Source organism: Phaenicophaeus curvirostris, unplaced genomic scaffold (assembly GCF_032191515.1).
Source record: "Phaenicophaeus curvirostris isolate KB17595 unplaced genomic scaffold, BPBGC_Pcur_1.0 scaffold_300, whole genome shotgun sequence".
Taxonomy (NCBI): Eukaryota; Metazoa; Chordata; class Aves; order Cuculiformes; family Cuculidae; genus Phaenicophaeus; species Phaenicophaeus curvirostris.
This window is the reverse complement of record NW_027206910.1, coordinates 3402-24806: the sequence shown is the minus strand read 5'-3', so window position 1 is coordinate 24806 and position 21405 is coordinate 3402. Positions and strand designations below refer to the sequence as shown.

At 61.8% G+C, this 21405-nt stretch overlaps 1 protein-coding gene across 3 annotated transcripts in view; it reads left to right on the top strand.

Annotated features, from left to right (window-relative positions):
* LOC138734908 (filamin-A-like) overlaps positions 1-20896 on the top strand; it is a 70380-nt gene extending 49484 nt beyond the window's left edge. For all 3 annotated transcript variants that reach the window (XM_069882738.1, XM_069882737.1, XM_069882736.1), the window contains 12 exons: positions 2293-2454; positions 4399-4602; positions 6071-6223; positions 7211-7333; positions 8200-8466; positions 10744-10881; positions 11003-11118; positions 13781-13913; positions 16020-16196; positions 17337-17552; positions 18654-18878; positions 19826-20896. In XM_069882738.1, coding sequence (XP_069738839.1) covers positions 2293-2454; positions 4399-4602; positions 6071-6223; positions 7211-7333; positions 8200-8466; positions 10744-10881; positions 11003-11118; positions 13781-13913; positions 16020-16196; positions 17337-17552; positions 18654-18878; positions 19826-20013 — 2102 coding nt within the window. In that variant the 3' untranslated portion in view covers positions 20014-20896. The remainder of the gene's footprint in view (positions 1-2292; positions 2455-4398; positions 4603-6070; positions 6224-7210; positions 7334-8199; positions 8467-10743; positions 10882-11002; positions 11119-13780; positions 13914-16019; positions 16197-17336; positions 17553-18653; positions 18879-19825) is intronic.
* The last annotated feature ends 509 nt before the right edge of the window (positions 20897-21405 follow it).

Here is a 21405-nt window from a genome sequence, read left to right as displayed (position 1 = left end):
TTTGGGGGAGCCCAATATTTTGGGGACCCCTGGGGGTTTAGGGACCCCTTGTGTCTGAGGGTCTGGGATTTTGGGAACCCCTTGGGTTTGTGGATGCCCTGAGGTTTTAGGGGCCATTTGAGTTTGGGGGTCTGAGATTTTGGGGAGTCCTTAGGGTTTTGGGGTGCCCTGGGGTTTTGGGGACCCCTGAGGTTTGTGGGCCTGGAGTTTAGGGGGTCTGGGGGTGCCCTGAGCTTTTGGGAGCCCCCTCGGGTTTGACGGGCTGTGGTTTGGGGGACCATTTGAATTTGGGGATCTGGGATTTTAGGGGTCTCGGGTTTTGGGGACCCCCTGGGTTTGAGGGTCTGGGGTTTTGGGGATCTGGGATTTTGAGGCTCTGGGGTTTTGGGGACCCCTTGGGTTTGAGGATCTGGGGTTTTGGGCTCTGTGGTTTTGGGGACCCCTTGGGTTTATGGGTTTGGGATTTTGAGGCTCTGGGGTTTTGGGGACCCCTTGGGTTTGAGGATCTGGGGTTTTGGGCTCTGTGGTTTTGGGGACCCCTTGGGTTTATGGGTTTGGGATTTTGAGGGTCTGGGGTTTTGGAGACCCCTTGGGTTTGGGGATCTGGGGTTTTGAGGGTCTGGGGTTTTGGGGACCCCTTGGGTTTGGGGATCTGGGGTTTTGGGCTCTGAGGTTTTGGGGATCCCTTAGTTTTGGGTTTGGGATTTTGAGGGTCTGGGGTTTTGGGGATCCCTTGGGTTTGGGGATCTGGGGTTTTGGGCTCTGAGGTTTTGGGGATCCCTTAGTTTTGGGTTTGGGATTTTGAGGCTCTGGGGTTTTGGGGATCCCTTGGGTTTGGGGATGTGGGATTTTGAGGGTCTGGGGTTTTGGGGACCCCTTGGGTTTGGGGATCTGGGGTTTTGAGGGTCTGGGGTTTTGGGGACCCCTTGGGTTTGGGGATCTGGGGTTTTGGGCTCTGGGGTTTTGGGGATCCCTTAGTTTTGGGTTTGGGATTTTGAGGGTCTGGGGTTTTGGGGATCCCTTGGGTTTGGGGATCTGGGATTTTGAGGCTCTGTGGTTTTGGGGACCCCTTGAGTTTGGGGATCTGGGGTTTTGGGCTCTGTGGTTTTGGGGACCCCTTGAGTTTGGGGATCTGGGGTTTTGAGGCTCTGGGGTTTTGGGGACCCCTTGAGTTTGGGGATCTGGGGTTTTGGGCTCTGTGGTTTTGGGGACCCCTTGAGTTTGGGGATCTGGGGTTTTGAGGCTCTGGGGTTTTGGGGACCCCTTGAGTTTGGGGATCTGGGGTTTTGGGCTCTGGGGTTTTGGGGATCCCTTAGTTTTGGGTTTGGGATTTTGAGGCTCTGGGGTTTTGGGGATCCCTTGGGTTTGGGGATGTGGGATTTTGAGGGTCTGGGGTTTTGGGGACCCCTTGGGTTTGGGGATCTGGGGTTTTGAGGGTCTGGGGTTTTGGGGACCCCTTGGGTTTGGGGATCTGGGGTTTTGGGCTCTGGGGTTTTGGGGACCCCTTGGGTTTATGGGTTTGGGATTTTGAGGCTCTGGGGTTTTGGGGATCCCTTGGGTTTGGGGATCTGGGATTTTGAGGGTCTGGGGTTTTGGGGACCCCTTGGGTTTGGGGATCTGGGGTTTTGAGGGTCTGGGGTTTTGGGGACCCCTTGGGTTTGGGGATCTGGGGTTTTGGGCTCTGGGGTTTTGGGGATCCCTTAGTTTTGGGTTTGGGATTTTGAGGGTCTGGGGTTTTGGGGATCCCTTGGGTTTGGGGATCTGGGATTTTGAGGCTCTGTGGTTTTGGGGACCCCTTGAGTTTGGGGATCTGGGGTTTTGGGCTCTGTGGTTTTGGGGACCCCTTGAGTTTGGGGATCTGGGGTTTTGAGGCTCTGGGGTTTTGGGGACCCCTTGAGTTTGGGGATCTGGGGTTTTGGGCTCTGTGGTTTTGGGGACCCCTTGAGTTTGGGGATCTGGGGTTTTGAGGCTCTGGGGTTTTGGGGACCCCTTGAGTTTGGGGATCTGGGGTTTTGGGCTCTGGGGTTTTGGGGACCCCTTGAGTTTGGGGATCTGGGGTTTTGGGCTCTGGGGTTTTGGGGACCCCTTGGGTTTATGGGTTTGGGATTTTGAGGCTCTGGGGTTTTGGGGACCTATGGGGTTTGTGGGTTTGGGGTTTCGAGGCTCTGGGGTTTTGAGGCTCTGGGGTTTTGCGGATCTCAGGGTTTCAAGGCCACGAGGGTTGCAGTGTCGGGGTTTTGGGGACCCCTGGTGTTTTGGGGGCCCCCCTGACCCCCCCGTCCCGCCCCGCAGGGGACGACAGCCTGCGCCTGTCCCACCTGAAGGTGGGGGCGGCCGCCGAGATCCCCCTGGACGTGGGGGACAGCGACCTGGGGCAGCTCAGCGCCAGCGTCACCGCCCCCTCGGGCCGCCAGGAGCCAGCGCAGCTCAAGCGCCTCCGCAACGGCCACATCGGTGAGGGGACACGGGGACATCGGGGGACACGGGGGGACATGGGGGGACACAGGGACATGGGGGACACAGCCCTGTCACCGCGCCCCTGGGGTACTGGGAGCCTGTGCAGGTCGAGCGCCTCCGTAGTGGCCACATCGGTGAGGGGACACGGGGACATCGAGGGACACGGGGGGACATGGGGGGACACAGGGACATGGGAACACAGGGACATGGGGGGACACAGCCCTGTCACTGCCCTCTCGGGGCGCCAGGAGTCCACACAGCTCAAGCACCTGGTGTCCTTGTGTCCTCGTCCTTGTCTCCATGTCCCCATCCCTGTCCCTGTGTCCCTGTCCCTTCTATCCCAGTCCCTGTGTCCCCATCCCTGTCCCTGTGTCCATGTCCGCATGTCCCTATTCCTGTCCCTTCTATCCCAGTCCCCGTGTCCCCATCCCTGTCCCTGTGTCCCTGTCCCCATGTCCCCATCCCCGTCCCTTCTATCCCAGTCCCTGTGTCCCCATCCCTGTCCCTGTGTCCCTGTCCCTTCTATCCCAGTCCCTGTGTTCCCATCCCTGTCCCTGTGTCCCTGTCCCCATGTCCCTGTTCCTGTCCCTTCTATCCCAGTCCCTGTGTCCCCATCCCTGTCCCTGTGTCCTTGTCCCTTCTATCCCAGTCCCTGTGTCCCCATCCCTGTCCCTGTGTCCCTGTCCCTTCTATCCCAGTCCCTGTGTCCCCATCCCTGTCCCTGTGTCCATGTCCCCATGTCCCCATCCCTGTCCCTTCTATCCCAGTCCCTGTGTCCCCATCCCTGTCCCTGTGTCCCTGTCACTTCTATCCCAGTCCCTGTGTCCCCATCCCTGTCCCTGTGTCCCTGTCCCTTCTATCCCAGTCCCTGTGTTCCCATCCCTGTCCCTGTGTCCCTGTCCCCATGTCCCTGTTCCTGTCCCTTCTATCCCAGTCCCTGTGTTCCCATCCCTGTCCCTGTGTCCCTGTCCCCATGTCCCCATCCCCGTCCCTTCTATCCCAGTCCCTGTGTCCCCATCCCTGTCCCTGTGTCCTTGTCCCTTCTATCCCAGTCCCTGTGTCCCCATCCCTGTCCCTGTGTCCATGTCCCCATGTCCCCATCCCTGTCCCTTCTATCCCAGTCCCTGTGTCCCCATCCCTGTCCCTGTGTCCCTGTCACTTCTATCCCAGTCCCTGTGTCCCCATCCCTGTCCCTGTGTCCCTGTCACTTCTATCCCAGTCCCTGTGTCCCCATCCCTGTCCCTGTGTCCCTGTCCCCATGTCCCCATCCCCGTCCCTTCTATCCCAGTCCCTGTGTCCCCATCCCTGTCCCTTCTATCCCAGTGCCTGTGTCCCTGTCCCTGTGTCCCTGCCCGCATGTCCCCATGTCCCCATCCCTGTCCCTGTGTCCCTGTCCCCATGTCCACATCCCCGTCCCTTCTATCCCAGTCCCTGTGTCCCCATCCCTGCCCCGTGTCCCTGTCCCCATGTCCCCATCCCTGTCCCTTCTATCCCAGTGCCTGTGTCCCTGTCCCTGTCCCTGTGTCCCTGTCCCCATGTCCCCATCCCCGTCCCTTCTATCCCAGTCCCTGTGTCCCCATCCCTGTCCCTTCTATCCCAGTGCCTGTGTCCCTGTCCCTGTGTCCCTGCCCGCATGTCCCCATGTCCCCATCCCTGTCCCTGTGTCCCTGTCCCCATGTCCCCATCCCCGTCTCTTCTATCCCAGTCCCTGTGTCCCCATCCCTGCCCCGTGTCCCTGTCCCCATGTCCCCATCCCTGTCCCTTCTATCCCAGTGCCTGTGTCCCTGTCCCTGTCCCTGTGTCCCTGTCCCCATGTCCCCATCCCTGCCCCGTGTCCCTATCCCCATCCCCGTGTCCCCCTCCCTATATCCCCGTCCCCACGGCCCCATCTCCATGCGTGTCCCCGTTCCCTGTGTCCCCTCACGGCCGCTGTCCCCGCAGGGCTGTCCTTCGTGCCGCAGGAGGTGGGGGAGCACCGGGTGCAGCTGTGGCGGGGGGGGCAGCCGCTGCCCTGCTCCCCCAGCTCCGTCACCATCAGCCAAGCCCAGCTCGGCGACGCCAGCCGCGTGCGCCTGGCCGGCCCGGGGCTGCGCGAGGGACGCACCTTCCAGCCCGCGCACTTCACCATCGACACCCGCGACGCCGGTACGGCCCGGGGGGAGCCGGGTGGGGGGCTGGAATCGGCATCGGAGGGGTCCCAGGGACAGGACTGGGGGGTCTGGGGGTGCTCCCAGGGCTGGAATCGGCATCAGAGGGGTCCCAGGGACAGGACTGGGGGGTCTGGGGGGCTCCCAGGGCTGGAATCGGCATCTGAGGGGTCCCAGGGCCACGACTGGGGGGCCTGGGGGGGCTCCCAGGGCTGGAATCGGCATCTGAGGGGTCCCAGGGCCACGACTGGGGGGCCTGGGGGGGCTCCCAGGGCTGGAATCGGCATCTGAGGGGTCCCAGGGCCATGACTGGGGGGCCTGGGGGGGCTCCCAGGGCTGGAATCGGCATCTGAGGGGTCCCAGGGCCTCGACTGGGGGGTCTGGGGGGGCTCCCAGGGCTGGAATCGGCATCTGAGGGGTCCCAGGGCCACGACTGGGGGGTCCTGCAGTGAGAATTGGGGTCTGGGGGGTTCCCAGGGCTGGAATCATAGGCCAGGGGGGGCTCCCAGGGCTGGAATCGGCATCGGAGGGATCCCAGGGCCATGACTGGGGGGTCTGGGGTGCTCCCAGGGCTGGAATCGGCATCCAAGGGATCCCAGGGACAGGACTGGGGGGTCTGGGGGGCTCCCAGGGCTGGAATTGGGCTCGGAGGGATCCCAGGGCCACGACTGGGGGGTCTGGGGGCTCTCCCAGGGCTGGAATCGGCATCTGAGGGGTCCCAGGGACAGGACTGGGGGGCCTGGGGGAGCTCCCAGGGCTGGAATCGGCATCTGAGGGGTCCCACGGCCACGACTGGGGGGTCTGGGGGGCTCCCAGGGCTGGAATTGGGCTCGGAGGGGTCCCAGGGACAGGACTGGGGGGTCTGGGGGAGCTCCCAGGGCTGGAATCGGCATCAGAGGGGTCCCAGGGACAGGACTGGGGGGTCTGGCGGGGCTCCCAGGGCTGGAATCAGCATCCAAGGGATCCCAGGGCCATGACTGGGGGGTCTGGGGGGCTCCCAGGGCTGGAATTGGGCTCGGAGGGTCCCAGGGCCACGACTGGGGGGTCTGGGGGCTCTCCCAGGGCTGGAATCGGCATCTGAGGGGTCCCAGGGCCACGACTGGGGGGTCTGGGGGCGCTCCCAGGGCTGGAATCGGCATCTGAGGGGTCCCAGGGCCACGACCAGGGGGTCCTGCGGTGGGAGTTGGGGTCTGGGGCCTTCCGGGGCCAGGACTGGGGGGTTCTGGGGATGAAATTGGGGTCTGGGGGGGCTCCCAGGGCTGGAATTGGGGTCAGGGGGTGCTCCCAGGGCTGGAATCGGCATCTGAGGGGTCCCAGGGCCAGGACCGGGGGTTACTGTGGTGGGAATCGGAGTCTGGGGGGCCTCCTAGGGTGGGAAATGGGGGGTGGGGGTGCTCCTAGGGCTGGGCCTGTGGGGTTCAGGGGTTTTGGGGGGGTCCTGTTCCGCGCTGACCCCCCCCTCGCAGGGTACGGAGGCCTCAGCTTGGCCATCGAGGGGCCCAGCAAGGTTGACATCGGCACCGAGGAGCTGGAGGACGGGACCTGCCGCGTCACCTACTGCCCCACCGAGCCCGGAAACTACATCGTCTCCGTCAAGTTCGGCGACCAGCACGTGCCCGGTACGTACTGGGAGCGCTGGGAGCGGGGACTGGGAGCACTGGGAGCACTGGAAGAGGGAAATATGGGCTCTGAGGGCACTAGGAGGAGGAACTGGGGGCACTGAGGGTGCTGGAAAGGGGCATGCGGGGCACTGGGAGCACTGGGAGGGGGAACTGGGGACACTGGGAGCACGGGGAGAGGGAAATATGGGTATTGAGGGCACTGGAAGGAGGAACTGGGGACACTGGAAGGGGAACTGGCGGCACTGGGAGGGGGTTTGGGGGCACTGGGAGGGGGTCTGGGGGCACTGGGGTGGGAACTTGAGGAACTGGGGGCACTGGGAGGGGGTCTGGGGGCACTGGGGGAGGACTGGAGGAACTGGGGACACTGGGAGGGGAACAGGGGGCATTGGGAGGGGGTCTGGGGGCACTGGGAGGGGAGACTGCGCACTGGGATGGGAATTAAGAGCACTGGGGAGGAACTGGGGGCACTGGGAGCACTGGGAGAGGGAACTGGGAGCACTGGGGGCACTGGGAGGGGAGACTGGGAGCACTGGGGTGAGAATTGTGAGCACTGGGGGTGGGAGCTGGAGGAACTGGGGGCACTGGGAGGGGAACTTGGGGCACCGGGAGCAGTAAGAGGGGGAACTGGGAGCACTGGGGACACTGGGAGGGGAGACTGGGAGCACTGGGGTGAGAATTGTGAGTGCTGGGGGGGGGAACTGGAGGCACTGGGGGGCACTGGGAGAGGGAACTGGGGGCACTGGGAGCACTAGGAGGGGAGACTGAGGGCACTGGGGTGAGAATTGAGAGCACTGGGGGGGAACTGGAGGCACTGGGAGCCCTGGGAGGGGATCTGGAGGCACAGGAGAAGATTTGGGGGGGTCCTTGGGCCTGGGAGTGGGGGTTCAGTGCATTTTGGGGGGTTCGGGCCTGGGGGGGGATCAGGGGGTGTGGGGACGTTTTTGGGGGTCGGGGGTTCTCACGGTGACCCCGCCGGTTGCGCAGGGAGCCCCTTCTCGGTGAAGGTGACGGGCGAGGGGCGGCTGCGGGAGAGCATCACGAGGCGGCGCCGAGCGCCCCCCGAGACCGGAGTGGGGACCCCCTGCGACCTCAGCCTCAAGATGCCCGGTGAGGGGGGGGACAGGGGGTGCTGAGGGGCCCTGAGTGACCCGGGGGGGGGTCTGTGTGACTCTTGGGGGGCCCTGAGTGACCCTGGGGGGGACAGAGGCTCCTGGGGGGGCCCTGAGTGACGCTGGGGGGGGTCTGTGTGACTCTTGGGGGGCCCTGAGTGACCTGGGGGGGGTCTGTGTGACTCTTGGGGGGCCCTGAGTGACCCTGGGGGCGACAGAGGCTCCTGGGGGGGCCCTGAGTGACGCTGGGGGGGGTCTGTGTGACTCTTGGGGGGGCCTGTGTGACCCTGGGGGGGGACAGAGGCTCCTGGGGGGGCCCTGAGTGACTCTTGGGGGGTGCTGAGTGATCTTGAGGGAGGCTGAGTGACTCTTGGGGTGGCCCTGAGTGACTCTTGGGAGGCCCTGAGTGACTCTGGGGGGGGTCTTGAGTGACCCTGGGGGGCCCCTGAGTGACCTGGATGGCCCTGAGTGACCTTCGAGGGGCCTGAGTGACCCTGGGGGGCGCTGAGTGACCCTGGTGGGGGGGGCTGAGTGACCGTGGGGGGCCCTGAGTGACCCTGGTGGGGGGACAGGGGGGCTTGGGGGACCCTGAGTGACCCTTGGGGGCCCTGAATGACCCTGGGGGGGTCTGAGTGACCCTGGTGGGGGGGCTGAGTAACCTTGGGATGCCCTGAGTGACCCTGGGGGGGGGGGACAGGGGGGTCTTGGGGGGACTGGGTGACCCTGGGGGGACAGGGGGACCCCAATAATCTCAAGGATAAAAGGGCTTCTAGGCGGGATGAGGACGCTGGGATGATCCCAGTGCCCTGTGAGGGGGCGTCGGTGGTTTTGGGGGCCCCTCTCCATGACCCCCGTTTCTCGCAGAGCCGAGCCCCCACGAGGTGACGGCGTCGGTGACGGGTCCGTCGGGGCAGACGGTGTCGGCGCAGGTGGTGGAAGGCGAGGCCGGCGCCTACAGCATCCGCTTCGTGCCCACCGAGACCGGCGTCCACTCGGTCAGCGTGAAGGACCGAGGCCAACACGTGCCCGGCAGCCCCTTCCAGTTCACCGTGGGGCCTCTGGGAGAAGGAGGAGCCCACAAAGTCCGAGCTGGGGGGCCTGGGCTCGAACGAGCCGAAGCCGGAGTGCCGGGTGAGCCACGGGGACCTTCTATGGCCCCAAAAACCTGCTCTGAATCATCCTCGGGGGCCTCCACACTGCGTCGGGGGTGTTCAGAGCTGCTTGAGATATCTCAGAACCAACTTGAGGGGCCTCAAAACCCTCTTGAGGTGTCTCCGAACTAATCTGGGGGGCCTGAAACCCCCTTGAGATATCTCAGAACCAACTTCGGGGGGCCAAAACCTGCCTAAAAGCCACTCAGGGTGTTCAAAACCCACTCGAGGTACTTCAAAACCCACTTGGGGTGCTCAAAACCCCATTGAGATATCTCAGAACCAACTTGGGGGGCCCAAAACCTCCTTGAGATATCTCAGAACCAACTTGGGGGGCCCAAAACCCCCTTGAGATATCTCAGAACCAACTTGGGGGACCCAAAACCCCCTTGAGATATCTCAGACCCAACTTGAAGGGCCTCAAAACCCTCTTGAGATATCTCCGAACTAACCTGGGGGGCCTGAAACCCCCTTGAGATATCTCAGAACCAACTTGGGGGACCCAAAACCCCCTTGAGATATCTCAGAACCAACTTGAAGGGCCTCAAAACCCTCTTGAGATATCTCCGAACTAACCTGGGGGGCCTGAAACCCCCTTGAGATATCTCAGAACCAACTTTGGGGGGCCAAAACCTGCCTGAAACCCACTCAGGGTGTTCAAAACCCACTCGAGGTGCTTCAAAACCCACTTGGGGGGCTCAAAACCCACTTGGGGTGCTCAAAACCCCCTTGAGATATCTCAGAACCAACTTGGGGGGGCCCAAAACCCCCTTGAGATATCTCAATCAACTTGAGAGGCCCCAAACCCCCTTAGGATGCTTCAAAACCTAGTGCAGATGCTCCAAAACCTGCCTGAAACCCACTCAGGGTGTTCAAAACCCACTCGAGGTGCTTCAAAACCCACTTGGAGGGCTCGAAACCCACTCAGGATATTCAAAACCCACTCAAGATTCTTCAAAACCCACTTGGGGTGCTTCAAAACCTGCTTGAGGTGCTTCAAAACGCGCTCGGGGGACTCAAAACCCACTCGGGGGGCTCGAAACCCACTTGGAGGGCTCGAAATCCACTCAGGATATTCAAAACCCCTTTGAGGTGCTTCAAAACCCACTTGGGGGTTTCAAAACCAACTTGGGGGGCTCAAAACCCTCTTGGGGTGCTTCAAAACCCACTCGAGGTACCTCAAAACCCACTTGTGATGCTTGAAAACCCACTTGGGATGCTCATAACCCCTTCGAGATATCTCAAAACCCACTCGGGGTGCCCCAAAACCTGCCCCAAACCGCGTTGGGGTGACCTAGACCGACTTGGGGTGCTCCGAAGCTGATTGAGATGCCCCCAATGGCTTTGGAGGCTCCTTAAAACCCAGAAGGGGCTTCCTAAGAGCCATGAGGGGCACCCCAAAACCCATGGGAGGGTCCCCAAAACCTACAGGGACTCCTCAAAACCCATGAGGGGGATCCTCAAATCCATGGGGGGTCCCCGAAACGCATGGGAGCTCCTCAAAACCTATGGGGACTCCTCAAAACCCATGAGGGGGGTCCTCAAATCCATGGGAGCTCCCCAAAACCTATGGGAGCTCCTCAAAACCCATGAGGGGGGTCCCCAAAACCCATGGGAGCTCCCCAAAACCTATGGGGGCTCCTCAAAACCCGTGAGGGGGTTCCCCAAAACCCATGGGAGCTCCCCAAAACCTATGGGAGCTCCTCAAAACCCATGAGGGGGGTCCCCAAAACCCATGGGAGCTCCCCAAAACCTCTGGGGGCTCCTCAAAACCCATGAGGGGGGTCCTCAAATCCATGGGAGGGTCCCCAAAACCTATGGGGGCTCCTCAAAACCCATGAGGGGGGTCCTCAAATCCATGGGAGGATCCCCAAAACCCATAGGAGCTCCCCAAAATCTATGGGGACTCCTCAAAACCCATGAGGGGAGGGTCCTCAAATCCATGGGAGGGTCCTCAAAACCTATGGGGGCTCCTCAGAAACCTGTGAGGGGCTCTCCGGACCCATGATGGGGCTCCCCAAAACCCATCTGGGGCTCCCAAAACCCATGGGAGGGTCCCCAAATCCATCTGACACACCCCCCCCCCCCAAAAAAAAAACCTTGCAGAGGTTCTGCTGATCCCACCCAGAGCTCCCGGGGCGGCCACAGATCCTCCAACTGGCCCAGCTTGGGGGGGTTTCCCCCTCATGGGGGCACCTGGGGGGGGGTCAGATGTTTTGGGGGAGCCCTGACACCCCGTTTTTGCCTCCCCCCCAAGCCGAATTCAGCATCTGGACGCGGGAAGCGGGCGCCGGCGGCCTCTCCATCGCCGTGGAGGGACCCAGCAAAGCCGAAATCGCCTTCGAGGACCGCAAGGATGGATCCTGCGGCGTCTCCTACGTCGTCCAGGAACCCGGTAACTGGGGATGGGGGGATGTGGGGTGGCGGCGGCGGCGGCGTTGGATTTTTGGGGGTTCAGGAGGAGGTAAAGACACCCTCCCCCCCCAAAAATATCGATATTTCACCCCTCGGGGCAGGTGATTATGAGGTGTCGGTGAAATTCAACGAGGAGCACATCCCCGACAGCCCCTTCGTGGTGACGGCCGCCCCGACCTGCGACGACGCGCGGCGCCTCACTGTTTCTAGCCTTCAGGTGAGGCCCTGGGGAAACCCCCCCTTGGACCCCCCTGGCTGGGACGGGGACGGCAGCACAGGGAGGGGGGGGCTGGCGGCACTTGGGGGGCACGGGGAGGGGATGTGTGGGGCCAGCGAAGCTCTAGGGGGGCTCGGAGTGGGGTTTTGGGGGGCTGAGAGGGGTCTTTGTAGCCCTAGAGAGGATTTGGGGGGCTCCAGTGGGGTTTGGGGGGGCTCCAGTGGGGTTTGGGGGGGCTGCAGCGGGGTCATTGTAGCCCTAGAAGAAATTTCAGGGGCTCAGAGTGGGGTTTTGGGGGTCTATGTGGGTCTCATGGAGCTTTAGAGGGGCTCAGAGTGGGGTTTTGGGGGGCTGAGAGGGGTCGTTGTAGCTCTAGAGAGGATTTGGGGGGCTCCAGTGGGGTTTGTGGGGGCTCCAGTGTAGCCCTAGGGGGGATTTGGGGGGCTCCAGTGGGGTTTGGGGGGGCTGCAGCATGGTCGTTGTAGCCCTAGAGAGGATTTGGGGGGGCTCCAGTGGGGTTTGGGGGGGCTGCAGCAGGGTCATTGTAGCCCTAGAAGAAATTTGGGGGGCTCAGAGTGGGGTTTTGGGGGTCTATGTGCGTCTAATGGAGCTCTAGGGGCCCTCAGAGTGGGGTTTTGGGGGGCTGAGTGGGGCCGGTGTAGCTCTAGGGGGGCTCAGAGTGGGGTTTTGGGGGTCTATGTGGGTCTAATAGAGCTCTAGAGGGGCTCGGAGTGGGGTTTTGGGGGGCTGAGTGGGGCCAGTGTAGCTCTAGGGGGGCTCAGAGTGGGGTTTTGGGGGGCTGAGTGAGGCCAGTGTAGCTCTAGAGGGGATTTGGGAGGCTCAGAGTGGGGTTTCGGGGGGCTGTGTGGGGCTAGCGTCACTCTAGGGGGGCTCGGAGTGGGGTTTTGGGGGGCTGAGTGAGGCCAGTGTAGCTCTAGGGGGGCTCAGAGTGGGGTTTTGAGGGGCTGTGTGGGACTAGCATAGCTCTAGGGGGGCTCAGAGTGGGGTTTTGGGGGGCTGAGAGGGGTCATTGTAGCCCTAGAGGGGATTTGGGGGGCTCAGAGTGGGATATTAGGGGGCTGTGAGGGGTCATTGTAGCCCCAGAGGGGATTTGGGGGGCTCCAGTGGGGTTTTGGGGGGCTCCAGTGTAGCTCTAGAGGGGATCTGGGGGGCTCCAGTGGGGTTTTGGGGGGCTGAGTGGAGCCAGCGTGGCCCTAGGGGGCATCGGTGGCGTTTTGGGGGGGCTCTTTAATGATTTTGGGGTGCAGTTATGGGATTTCAGGGGGTGCGCAGCAGTTTTGGGGTGCAGGGGAGCAGTTTTGGGGTCCCTGCCGTCCCCCCTCAGCCGTGGGCCGGGGGCTTCTCTGGTGCCTCTGGTAAAGGCTATTAACAGACCCCCCCCCCCCAAAAATATTTTGGGGGGGCCCCAGGGCCAGGGGGAGCCTTGGCGGGAGAGAGCGGCCCCCCTCGAATCCCCCTGCACCCCGAAACCCCGTGGGGACCCCCCGCTCTCTCCCGTTAACGCTCTCCGGCCCCACAAGGTAAGTTAGGGGGGTGCCCTGACACCCCCCAATCTCCTGTGGAGGAGTTGGGGGGCCTCCCCCCCTCAGATTTTGGGGTTCAGGGCTCCCCCCTCCCCAGGTGGGGATCTGGGGGTGCAGATCCCTCCCGGGAGGGGGAGTTCTGGCCCCCCCAAGAGGATTTTGGGGTGCTACCCCCTGTCCAGGGTGATTGGGGGGGGGATTTGGGGGTATGGGGGGGGATGATTTGGGGGTGCAGGGCCCCCGCAGGAGGATCTAGTGGGGGATTTTGGGGGTGCCACCCCCACAGAGTTACCTTTGGGGGGGAACAGGAGCATCCCCCCCACTCAGGATCTACCCCCAGTGTTTTGGCGAGCCCCCCGCTCGGTTTTGGGGTCCCCCCCTGTTATTGGGGTCCCCTCCTCGGTTTTGGGGTCCCCCCCATTTTTGGGGTCCCCCCCAGATAGGTCTTTGGAGCTGCTGGTGTCGCTGGGGGCATCGGAGCTGGGTTCCTCCTTGCATTTTTGGGGTCCCCCCTTTGGTTTTTTTGGTCCCCCCTCATTTTTGGGGTCCCCTCATAGTTCTGGGGTCCCCCCATGGTTTTGGGGTCCCCCGTTTTTGGGGTCCCCCCATTTTTAACCCCTGATTGCCTGGGGTTTGGGGCTCCCCTCTTGGGGATGTCTGAGGGCTGAGGTTACAGGGCTGGGTCCCCCCTTATTTTTCGGGGTTCCCCCATCATTTTTGGGGTCCCCTCATAGTTTTAGGGTCCCCCCATGGTTTCGGGGTCCCCCGTATTCGGGTCCCCCCATTTTAAACCCCTGATGGCCTGGGGTTTGGGGCTCCCCTCTTGGTAGAGCTGGGATTCTAGGGCTGGCTCCCCCTTCATTTTTGGGGTCTCCCCCTCATTTTTGGGGTCCCCCATGGTTTTGGGGTCCCCCATGGTCTTGGGGTCCCCTTTTATCTGCCCCCCCCCCTTTTTACCCCACAACGTGTCCTCCTGGCCTGGGGTTCGGGGCTCCCGCTGCCCCTGGGGTTCCTATATCGAGGGTATCTGAGGGCTGGGGTTTAAGGGCTGGGTCCCCCCTTTATTTTTGGGGTTCCCCCCCTTGGTTTTGGGGTCCCCCCCTGACGTGTCCCCCCAGGAGTCGGGGCTCAAGGCTCACCAACCGGCCTCCTTCGCCGTCAGCCTCAACGGGGCTCGGGGGGTGCTGGACGCCAAGGTCCACGGCCCCTCGGGGGCCCTCGAGCCCTGCCACGTCTCCGAAGTCTCCGAAGGTGAGGGCCCCCCAAAAACCTGACCCCCCCTGCACCCCAAAACCTCACCCCTGCCCCCCAAAAGCTGAACCCTGAACCCCAAAAGCTGAACCCTGAACCCCAGAACTGACCCCCCTACTCAGAAACTGACCCCTGACCCACAAAACTGACCCCTGACCCGCAAAACTGACCCCTGAACCCCAAAAACGATGCGTGAACCCCCAAAACTGACCCCCTGAACCCCAAAACTGACCCCTGAACCCCAAAAACTGAACCCTGAACCCCAGAACTGACACCCCCTACCCCAAAACTGACCCATGAACTGCAAAACTGACCCCTGACCCGCAAAACTGACCCCCGAACCCCAAAAACTGACCCCCTGAACCCCAAAAACTGACCCATGAACCCCAAAAACTGAACCCTGAACCCCAGAACTGACCCCCCTGACCCACAAAACTGACCCCTGACCTGCAAAACTGACCCCCGAACCCCAAAAACGATCCGTGAACCCCAAAAACTGACCCCTGAACCCCAAAAACTGAACCCTGAACCCCATAACTGACACCCCCTACCCCAAAACTGACCCCTGAACTGCAAAACTGACCCCTGACCCGCAAAACTGACCCCCGAACCCCAAAAACTGACCCCCTGAACCCCAAAAACTGACCCATGAACCCCAAAAACTGAACCCTGAACCCCAAAATTGACCCATGAACCCCAAAAACTGACCCCTGCACCCCAAAAACTGACCCCTGAACCCCAGAACTGACCCTCCTACCGCAAAACTGACCCCCGAACCCCAAAAACGATCCATGAACCCCAAAAACTGACCCCTGAACCCCAAAACTGACCCCTGAACCCCAAAACCTGACCCCTGAACCCCAAAACTGACACCCCCACCCCAAAACTGACCCCTGAACCGCAAAACTGACCCCCCACCCCAAAAATGATCCATGAACCCCAAAAACTGACCCCACTGAACCCCAAAACTGACCCCCCTGAACCCCCAAAATGACCCCCGAACCCCAAAAACTGAACCCTGAATCCCAAAACTGACCTATGAACCCCAAAAACTGACCCCTGCACCCCAAAAACTGACCCCTGAACCACAAAACTGACTCCTGAACCACAAAACCTGACCCCTGCACCCCAAAAATGACCCCTGAACCCCAAAAACTGACCCCTGAACCCCAAAACTGACCTCCCTGAACCCTAAAATTGACCCCTGCACCCCAAAAATGACCCCTGAACCCCAAAACTGACCCCTGAACTCTAAAATTGATCCTCCTACACCAAAAATGATCCCTGCACCCCAGAACTGACCTCTGCACCCCAAAAACTGACCCCCCTACTCCAAAATTGACGCCCCTACCCCAAAACTGACCCCTGAACCCCAGAACTGACCCCTGAACCCCAAAACTGAGCCCTGAACCCTAAAATTGATCTCCTCCTACCCCAAAACTGACCCCTGAACCTCAAAAACTGACCCCTGCACCCCAAAACTGACCCCTGAACCCCAAAATTGACCCCTGAACCCCTAAACTGACCCCTGCACCCCAAAACTGACCCCTACTTCCCCATCTCCATCGTGATGCGGCTCATCCTCCATGAGAACGGACTGTGGGGTTTTGGGGTGCCCCCTGACTCCTGTGGGTTTTGGGGGGGCTGTGTGGGGTTTTGGGGTCCCCTTTAATCCCTTTGTGGGGTTTTGGGGTGCCCCCTGACTCCTGTGTGTTTTGGGGGGGCTGTGTGGGATTTTGGGGTCCCCTTTAATCCCTGTGTGGGGTTTTGGGGTGCCCCCTGACTCCTGTGGGTTTTGAGGGGGGCTGTGTGGGGTTTTGGGGTCCCCTTTAATCCCTGTGTGGGGTTTTGGGGTGCCCCCTGACTCCTGTGGGTTTTGAGGGGGGCTGTGTGGGGTTTTGGGGTCCCCTTTAATCCCTGTGTGGGGTTTTGGGGTGCCCCCTGAGTCCTGTGTGTTTTGAGGGCGCTGTGTGGGATTTTGGGGTCCCCTTTAATCCCTGTGTGGGTTTTGGGGTGCCCCCTGAGTCCTGTGTGTTTTGAGGGCGCTGTGTGAGTTTTGGGGTGCCCCTAACCACCTCTCCCCGTTCTTCCCCCCCCCCGCCCCAGACAAGTACGCAGTGCGGTTCATCCCTCGGGAAAACGGGGTTCACACCATCGACGTCACCTTCCAGGGCTCCCCGATTCCCGGCAGCCCCTTCAAGGTGCGAGTCGGGGAGCCCGGCCAGGTGGGGGACCCCGGGCTGGTCCACGCCTACGGCCCCGGCCTCGAGGGGGGCACCACAGGTACCGGGGGGGCGCCCCAAAAATCGAGGGGGGACCCAGGGGGGGATTTGGGGGTACAGGAGGTTTGGGGGCTCCAAGAAATGGGGGGGGCGGGGGGTTTGGAGGGGCTACAGGGGGAGATCTTGGGGTACAGTGGGTTTAGGGGCTCCAAGGAATGGGGCCCCCAGGGGTTGGGGGGCACAAGGGAGAGATTTGGGGGTACAGGAGGTTTGGGGGCTCCAAGGAATGGGGGGACGGGGGGTTTGGAGGGGCTGCAGGGGGAGATGTTGGGGTACAGTGTGTTTAGGGGCCCCAAGGGGTTGGGGGATCAAGAAATGGGGGGGGCCTGGGGGAATTGGGGGCATGGGGGAGAGATTTGGGGGTACAGGAGGTTTGGGGGCCCCAAGGGGTTGGGGCACCAAGAAATGGGGGGCCCCCGGGGCCCATTTTTGCCCCCCTCGCCCCTGTTTTTGCCCCCCAACCCCTATTTTTACCCCCAAACCCCCATTTTTGCCCCTCCAACCCCCATTTTTGCCCCCCTAAACCCCATTTTTGCCCCCAACCCCCATTTTTCCCCTCCCAACCCCCATTTTTGCCCCCTAAACCCCATTTTTCCCCTCCCAACCCCCATTTTTGCCCCCAACCCCCATTTTTCCCCTCCCAACCCCCATTTTTGCCCCCCAACCCCCATTTTTCCCCTCCCAACCCCCATTTTTGCCCCCCAACCCCCATTTTTCCCCTCCCAACCCCCATTTTTGCCCCCTAACCCCCATTTTTCCCCTCCCAACCCCCATTTTTACCCCCTAACCCCCATTTTTCCCCTCCCAACCCCCTTTTTTGCCCCCCTAACCCCCATTTTTGCTCCCCTAACCCCCATTTTTGCCCCCTAACCCCCATTTTTCCCCTCCCAACCCCCATTTTTGCCCCCTAACCCCCATTTTTCCCCTCCCAACCCCCATTTTTGCCCCCTAACCCCCATTTTTCCCCTCCCAACCCCCATTTTTGCCCCCTAACCCCCATTTTTCCCCTCCCAACCCCCTTTTTTGCCCCCCTAACCCCCATTTTTGCTCCCCTAACCCCCATTTTTGCCCCCCAACCCCCCTTTTTCCCCTCCCAACCCCCATTGTTGCCCCCTAACCCCCATTTTTCTGTCCCCGCCAGGCTCCCCGGCGGAGTTCGTGGTGCAGACGGCGGGCGCGGGGCCCGGGGCTCTTTCCGTGGCGGTCGAGGGGCCCTCTAAGGTGAAGCTGGAGTGCGGGGAGAGCCCTGAGGGGCACCGCGTGCGCTACACCCCCATGGCGCCCGGCAGCTACCTCATCGCCGTCAAGTTCGGGGGCACCCACATCGCCGGCAGCCCCTTCAAGGCCAAGATCACCGGTAACGGGGCGCTGGGGGTGATTTTGGGGGGGGCTGCGGGTGATTTTGGGGGTGCAGGAGGTGATTGAGGGGGCAGAAAGGGCTTTTGAGGGGGGATTAGGGGTGGTTTGGGGGCCACCCGTGTTGCCAGCAGCCTCTTCGAGGCCAAGATCACCAGGAAAAGGGGGTGGTTTGGGGGTTAGAGAGTGATTTGGGGGGGCTGGGGGTGATTTTGGGGGTGCAGGAGGTGATTGAGGGGGCAGAAAGGGCTTTTGGGGGGGGTTAGGGGTGGTTTGGGGGGCACCCACATCACCAGCAGCCCCTTCAAGGCCAAAGTCACCAATACGGAGGGTCTGGGGGGCAATTTTGAGGGGGTAGGAAGCAATTTGGGGGGGTAGGGGGTGATTTGAGGGGGGTAGGGGGCGATTTGGGGGTGCTGGGGGTGACTTTGGGGGTGCAGGAGGTGATTGAGGGGGCAGAAAGGGCTTTTGAGGGGGGATTAGGGGTGGTTTGGGGGCTACCAACAACACCAGCAGCCCCTTCAAGGCCAAGATCCCCAATATGGAGGGTCTGGGGAGCAATTTTGAGGGGGTAGGAGGTGATTTGGGGGTGCAGGGGGTGATTTTAGGGGTGCAAGAGGTGATTGAGGGGGCAGAAAGGGCTTTTGGTGGGGATTAGGGGTGGTTTGGGGGGCACCCATGTTGCCAGCAGCCTCTTCAAGGCCAAGATCCCCAAGATGGAGGGTCTGGGGGGCAATTTTAGAGGGGTAGGGGGCAATTTGGGGGTGTAGGGGGCGATTTGGGGGGGGTAGGGGGCAATATGGGGGTGCTGGGGGTGATTTGGGGCATGTAGGAGGTGATTGAGGGGGCAGAAAGGGCTTTTTTGGGGGGGTTGGGGTGGTTTGGAGGGGATTAGAGGTGGTTTGGGGGTCACCCACGTAACAAGCAGCTCCTTCAAGGCCAAGATCCCCAATATGAAGGGGCTGGGGGGCCATTTTGAGGGGGTAGGGGGCAATTTTGAGGGGGTAGGGGGCGATTTGGGGGTACAGAGGCAATTTTGGGGTCCCAGGGTTGGATTTTGGGGTGATTTTTGGGGTGCTAAGGCCTGTTTTCCACCCCCCAGGGCCGCGCCTGGTGAGCAGCCACAGCCTGCGCGAGAGCTCCTCGGTGCTGCTGGAGGCCGGCGCGGGCCGAGCCGAGGCCGCGGCCGCTGGGGGGGCCCCCCCAGCCCCCCAAGCGCCCCCCAAATTTGCCTCCGACGCCTCCAGGGTGGTGGCCAAGGGGCTGGGGCTCAGCAAGGCCTTCGTGGGGCAGAAAAACTCCTTCACCGTCGACTGCAGCAAGGCCGGTGCGTGGATTTTGGGGATCCCCCCCCAGCCCCCAGCTCCATTTTGGGGTGACCTCCCCCCTCATTTTGGGGTGAACTCCTGGGTTCTGGGGTTGCCCCCCCTCTCCCCAGTGAGATTTGAGGCTGCCTCCCCTCAGCTCTGAGGGACATCTATGGGGTCTGGGGTGCCCCCACAGGTTTTTGGGGACCCCATTTTGGGGTACTCCCTCATTTTGGGGTGCCCCCCCCATTTTCTGGGTTCCCTTCTCTTTTGAGGTGACCCCTTGGCTTCTGGGGGTGCCCCCCTGTTTTTGCCTTGCCCCACATCTTTTGGGGTCCCCCCCATTCTGGATTGCCCCCCCATTTTCTGGGTAGCCCCCCTATTTTCTGGGTTACCCCCTATTTTTTGAGGGCCCCCCCATTTTGCATTGCCCCCCCCCGGCTTTCAGGTCACCCCCTTGGTTTTTTGGGCTCCCTTCCATTTTGAGTTGCCTCCCTGACTTTTGGGGTCCCTCCCTGACTTTCGGGATCCCTCCCTGACTTTTGGGGCCCCTCCCTGACTTTTAGGGTCCCCCCTGTTTTGGGAGCCCCCCCATTTCTGGGTTGCCCCCCTCTTCTTCTCCCTTGCCCCCCTGGGTTTTGGATTGCCCCCCACTTTTGGGCTCCCCTCCGCTTTCAAGCCCCCTCCCTGAGTTTTGGGGTGACCCCTTGGGTTCTGCGGTGCCCCCTCCTCTTTTAGGGGGCCCCCCGTGTTTTGGGGAGCCCCCCATATTCTGTGTTCCCTCCCATTTTGCGTTGCCCCCACCCCCCCCCAGCTTTCAGGTCGCCCCCTTGGTTTTTTGGGCTCCCATTTTGAGTTGCCTCCTTGACTTTTGGGCTCCCTCCCTGACTTTTGGGGCCCCTCCCTCTATTTTTGGGGTCCCCCCTCTATTTTTGGGGTCCCCCTCTAACTGTATTCCCCACCCCAGGGACGAACATGCTCCTGGTTGGGGTTCAGGGCCCGCGGACGCCGTGCGAGGAGATCGTGGTCAAGCACCTGGGCCACCAACTCTACAACGTGGGCTACCTGCTGCGGGAACGGGGCGAGTACCTCCTCGTGGTCAAGTGGGGCGACCAGCACATCCCCAACAGCCCCTTCCGCGTCTGCGTGCCCTGAGGGGGCCCCCCAAAAACCTGGGGACCCCCCCCAGAAATACAACCCCCCCCCCCCAACCTCTTCCACGGAGCCCCAAGAGAGACGACCATGAGGTTGGGGGTGGGGGGTGGGGGGCTTAAGATTTATGGAGCTCAACCCTTGTTTTGGGGACCCCCCGCGCTTTGGGGACCCCCCCTTGAGATAGGGGACACCCCCAAATCGAGGGGAGCCCCCTGAGAGCGGAGACAACCCCGAGATTTGGGGGGATCCCCAGGTTGGGGACACCCCCCCCCCCCTTCCCAAGTTTGAAGACAACTCCAAGATTTGGGGGGAGTCCCTTGAGCTTTAGGGGATCCCCCCTGAGATTAGGGATCCCCCCTTGAGATTGGGGACCCCCCCTGAGATTGGGGACCCCCTCACGATTGGGGGGAGCCCCCCCACTTTGGGGTCACCACCCCTGATGTTTGGAAACAACCACGAGATGAAGGGGAACCCCCCCCACTTTGGGGACCCCCTGAAGCTTTGGGGTCACCCCCCCCAGTATGGAGAAAACCAGAAGATCGGGGTGTGCCCCCTCCACTTTGGGGATCCCCCTAAAGAAAGGGGGGACCCCAAGTTTGGAAATAATCACAAGTTTGGGGGGGGAGAGGCCTGCTTTGGGGACCCCCCCCCCCATTTTTGGGTCCCCCCCCTCAAATATGGAAAAAACCACAAGATTGGGGTCCCCACATGCTTTGGGGACCCCTCTGAAACCAGGGACCCCCCACTTCGGGGTCCCCCCCCTTCACTGCGCTGCCCCTGCCACCCCTGCTCTGCCCCCCCCCTCCCCATTTTATTTTTATCCATTTTTCTTGTATTTTATTTCCATTTTGTACCCCCCCCAATAAAAACTCTTCTGCTTTGACCAAGCCTTGGGGGGACCCTATAGATTTGGGGGGGGGGGGGGCTCTAGATTTGTCTGGGGGGTCCTTAGAATTGTCCTGGGGGTCCCTAGAAGGGTCCGGGGGGTCTAAAGGGGTCCTTGGGGGGGGGGTCTAGAGGGTTTTGCGGGGGGATCTAGAGGGGTTTTGGGGGTCCAGGGGGTCCTAGAGTTGTCCTAAGGTTCCTGAAAGGGGTTTTGGGGGGGACCTAGAGGGATCTGGGGGGGCTTCTGGGGGTCCCTAAAAGGTCCTGGGTGTCCAGGAGGGGTCCTGGGCATCCCAAAAGGGGTCTTGGGGGGGCTGAGGATGAGGCCTGGGGGTCCCTAGAGGGGTCCTGGGAGTCTTAGAGGGATTCTGGGGTCTCTAGAATGATCCCGGGGGGTCCTAGGAAGGTTCTGGGGGTCTCCTGAGGAGTTTTGGGGGTCTCTAGAGGGGTCCTGGGGCTCCAAGAGGGGTCCTAGGGGGGGCTAGATGGGTTCTGGGGGTCCCTAGA